Here is a 4,721-nt window from a genome sequence, read left to right as displayed (position 1 = left end):
AGGATCCTAATATCAAATCCAGATGTGTGGATGAATCTGATGAATTTTATGTTTTCACTTTTATCTAAATGGTTAGCATTGTTCATACAGTCATCAGAAACCACAGTAATTAGCTGACAGCGCATGACCATCAGTGCACCAAAGGAACTACACCCCCTTTAGCTGTTCATTCTGAAGGGTGAGGTCCTGTGGGATTTTTCTTTCCTAAGGCAATGTGGTCGTGGCAATAAGGATGGCTTCCTAGAGCATCACATAAAAGAAATGGTCCCTGTGTGGCCCACAAAACATGAGCTGGGGGATCAGAGAGAAGTTCTCTCTTGAAAAAAAATATGAGTGAGGGCCAGAATTCTACAGAGTGCATGGAAGAATGAGCCATAGTATATGAACAGAGATTTCCAGAAAATCACTGATCTCCAGTACTTGTGAAACTGGAGATATTCTCACAGGAGCAAGTCTATGGTAGTTTCTGGGTGAAAATTAAATAAATAAAAATACATGTTTGGATATAAAACATATTTCATTATTCCATAGACATAAAAAGAGGGTTGGATATTTCTCTGAATTTTAATTAGGTGTACAATGAATGCTCAAAGCCCCCAGATAGCTCTGAGCATTAGAGGGGCTCTATCTCACCAAAAGAGCTAGCTGATTTAATTTCAGCCAGGAAATCTGAAGAGGCTGGATTGGCTTTTCAACCAACATAGGCTTAAGATGATCTGTAGAGTCAAAATACTTTAGTTCAAATCCAACCTTAACTGTATACCAGCAATGTGACCTTGGGAAAGTTAACCTGGAATTAACACTATTACCTGCCTCATGAAAGAGTTATTAGGTCTAGATCAAATTATAATTTCATGCTCAATTTCTATTAAATATTAAATGCTCAGTAAATACCAGCAATGATTCTGTGTGGTTCCGGGGTGAGTAGATTGTACGAAAATACTCAGATCCAGCCTGGAGGGGACCCATCTCTTTGGGCTGCCCAAGAACCAAAATGACTTGTGGAGGAAATGGCTGGATGTGTTCTTTGCATTTGTGAAGCTGTCTCTGCCCGTGGTCTGTTGATGGTTGGAAAATGCACATTCTAGACAACACAAAGTCTTTTCTAAACGTACGCGATTCTGCCGTTCCAGTCCTCCAACTCCACTCTTAATACGTATGGGATGGTAGTCTGTGTGGTTATCAAATGCATCTTCTCATTCCCCAGCCAAAATTCTGTGGTGCCCGTAGGAGACAGATGTCCAAACCCTTCTTTGTATTGGATCCAGTTTTTCTTGAAATCCTCACTGCCATCAAGCCTCTAATTACACACATGCACAGGCAAAGGAGAGAACAGGGTATCAGTGCGCATAAAGGAAACGGTATAAACATTTGCTGGAAATACAGAGGGTATGATCCCATCATTTACTAACTAGATGACATTGGTCAAGGTGCCTCAGATTCCTCATCTGTCAAATAAGAATAATGATCCTGACTTCTAGAATTATTGCAGGGATTACACGAGGGAATGTTGGAGAAATACTTAAAGAGCGCAGGGCTCCATTCTAGATTAGTGGTAGTTTTTAAAAGACACCTAGAGGACTTCAGAACTCTAGCGGGTCACTGATGATTCTTGTACTGATGGTGGAAAGGTCAACTCATTGCTCAGTTTGCCAACCAGCACTTCCACCCCCCAAGCCCTCTGAGCGCCCCCTGCAGGAATACTCGTAAAGGTGGTCAGAGGTAAACAGAAGGATTGTGGCAACTGCCAGGGACTGGCAGAGAGGAAACAAAGGGCCCTTGCCTGGGAACAGCCCAACGGAATCCTCTGTGGGACTGTATCTGTGTTTAACTGGGAGCTGTAGGTCTTGCTCTAACTGATGAAACAAGACCCTTCCGGTTTCCTGTGTGGCTGTGTGTGTGTGTGTGTATTCACCTGAATAGTCAGGGAACTTCACCTATTTTATTTAGGTTTTCATTTTTTCAAATTCCAACCAAAAGCTAAATACAATTGGAAACCAGTAAGCACTGTTTGTTCCAAAGGAGTAGGATCATTCAAATTTACTCCAGTAAAGTATGCAACTCTGAAACAAAGCTTTTCTTCATTTAAAAGAAACAAAACAGAACAAAACAAAAAGCTATACAGTCGTCTTTCCTTATGGTCATTGCACAAAATGAGTTCTGCTTTTATAAGTTTGACACTCAGTGGTGGTTTTTACAATTCCAGATTTCAACTTCAATAACTTTTTCCTACTCTCTGTGGGGCTTTTTGTCACTAGGATTCTGTGACTATGTGCTATCACATATCGACAGTGGCAGTGCCAGCACAGTATCCAGTCAAAGCACAGACTCTGAAATAAGACCGCCTGGGTTCCAATCCTGACTCTGTTACTTACTAGTTAGTTTTGTGATCTTGGGTAAGTGACTTTACCTCTGGTGCCTACGTTTCCTCCTCTGTAAATAGAGGTAATAATTGTACCAACCCCACAGGGAAGGTGTGAGGATTCATGGAGTTGATGTTCACAGGGTGCTTAGAAAAGTATCCAGCCTAAGGCTGATGCTTATTTGAGTGTTTATTAAACACACAGGATGAGGGCGGGGGGACATACCTTCTGAAGCACAGTCCATCCATTTCCATTTTTTTCCATTTCACAGTAGACTAGGAACTGCTGCTGACTTGTCAGAGGTTTGATAAAGTAAAGCCCACTCTCTTTGCCTCCCTTATTGGCGATATCTTGACAATCTGAAGAAGACGAAGAAGCCTATACTGTGGTCTGAAATCCAGGTAAGACTGCTCCAGCCTTGAACATGGGCTTTTAGCCAGTTGTAAACTATTCATTTCCCGCAAAGCATTGTCTTCCTTCTCACATCATTATTCCTTTCAAACTAGTTTTAGCTACTCAAGCAAAGTCCAAGCAATTGGATACAATTAGACTCAATGGCTAAGCACCTTCAAAACTATTCCTATGCATTCTAAAAGATGAAATCTCTTTTGCTTTATATATTAATCCCCACATCAAAGTGTCACTTACCTCTTCCTGTTATATCGTGTATTTTGACTGTGTCTTTGCAAGGCTCTTGACACTTTGCTTCAAGCTGGTCTACTTTCTGTTTTAAGGTAGCGATCTTCTGCTTATTTGTATTAAATATGTCCTTCAAAAATCTAAGTAAGGAAGAATAAGATAATAGAGCATACCCTATTACCCTAGAGGTGTAATTTTGTATTTTCATTTAAAAATACTACCTTATCTTTTTGAGAATTACTTCCTGATAAATGACTCCATTTCTTGGGAAAACTGTAAAATTCTGTTACTTAATTGAGGCGAATTAAAATTCTAAGCTTTCTGGAAAAGAAAATAATAAAGTTCTTGTCCTTAAGCAATGCCATTGTCATTAAATAGTGGCCAGTCTGATTTTTACCATCTGTATAAAGGAGATGACGACCTAATGGAGTGAAGAGCCTGGCTAATGGGAGGACTGTCTGAGGATCGTTCTTAGGACTGGATATTCTGAGGGAAGAAAAGGCTCTGCTCAGGGATTCGCATGTGATGAATTATGCTTTCCGCCCTGGACCTGCTGAGGACTGTTTGAGGTCTACAATCTATAACTTACCTGGAGAAAGTACTTGGGGTGTTATCTTACGTATAAATAATAGAACAACAGATACTTCCTGACCTTCTCAATGTTTCTATTTACAGATCTTTGGGAAAAGGCTGGGGGAAGTGAAAAATCCTGCTTTTGTAGTTGTTCACAGGCTTGTCTGTGCATATTCAGGGATGGTAGAACACGGTCTACAACGCACAGCCTGGTGTATCTTTTGGTGAAAAAAGATAGAAAAAGTACCCGACCACTCTTTTTCTTTCCTGCACCTTAGAAAATTTCTGCACAATAGTCTCTTTAATTTCAACGATGGGCAATACTAATGAAACTTATAAATTATACAACAACAGTAATTATGGCCCTCTGGTAACAGAAAGAGGAGCAATCCCTCCTGCCCACTTCTCCCTAGCCACCATTTCTCACTATTTTTTATGCTGCTTTGAACACAGTTTAGTTAAAAAAAAATTTTTTTTTTGAGGAAAAAAACTAAAACTGTATCTGAGACCCTGAGTTCAGGAAGTTAATGAGTCCCTGGGAAGTTATTAATAGAGGCATTTTGCCTTCAAGGGAAGGGAGGAGAGAACATAACAGCACAGTCACTGTGCCGTGATCAGCACATAGCTTTGTAATGCTTGCCACACTTCATCTCTCAACTTTTCCTATACCCTTCCTATGCCTCTGCTTGCTGTCACCTCCCACCAATTTGTTGACAATCTTATAAAGAGATTCTTAGTTTCCACACCCAAACCCCCATTTGAATTTGTGGTGTAAGACAAATGGGGATGAGGGATCATTTTCATAAATGGGGTCATAGCAGTATTTGGAGACATATAGAACAGCTTTCTCCCACATGATTATTAAAAAGCCATTATAACCCAGTGCAATACATATTGCATTTAAGATGCTATCTCCACTGAGTTCCAGATGGCCAGGCATAATGACAATTAAATATCAAAAGTGGGGAAAAAGTTAATTCCACTGAAGTTTGCAATATTAAGTAAAAACTAAATCACTCTTGGAGAGTAAGTTAAAACGAAAATGTACCCTGGCTAGTGTAGCTCAGTGGTTACAGTGGCAGCCTGCGCACGGAAGGGTTGCAGGTTTGATCCCCAGTCCCAGTTGGGGTGTGTGTAGGAGGCAAC

The 4,721-nt window shown here is 40.5% G+C and overlaps 1 protein-coding gene across 1 annotated transcript in view; it reads right to left on the bottom strand.

Moving 5' to 3' along the window:
• Positions 1-1,031: 1,031 nt before the first annotated feature.
• Positions 1,032-4,721, bottom strand: part of FGG (fibrinogen gamma chain) — a 5,948-nt gene continuing 2,258 nt past the window's right edge. The window contains exons 5-7 of the mRNA XM_006770102.2: positions 3,012-3,142; positions 2,589-2,722; positions 1,032-1,300 (exon numbers count right to left, since the gene is read on the bottom strand). Of these exons, the coding sequence (XP_006770165.1) occupies positions 1,106-1,300; positions 2,589-2,722; positions 3,012-3,142 (460 nt within the window). The 3' untranslated portion in view covers positions 1,032-1,105. The remainder of the gene's footprint in view (positions 1,301-2,588; positions 2,723-3,011; positions 3,143-4,721) is intronic.

The sequence above is a fragment of the Myotis davidii genome, unplaced genomic scaffold, assembly GCF_000327345.1.
Source record: "Myotis davidii unplaced genomic scaffold, ASM32734v1 scaffold323, whole genome shotgun sequence".
Taxonomy (NCBI): domain Eukaryota; kingdom Metazoa; phylum Chordata; class Mammalia; order Chiroptera; family Vespertilionidae; genus Myotis; species Myotis davidii.
The sequence above is the reverse complement of the archived record's forward strand: the minus strand, read 5'-3'. Positions and strand labels throughout refer to the sequence as shown.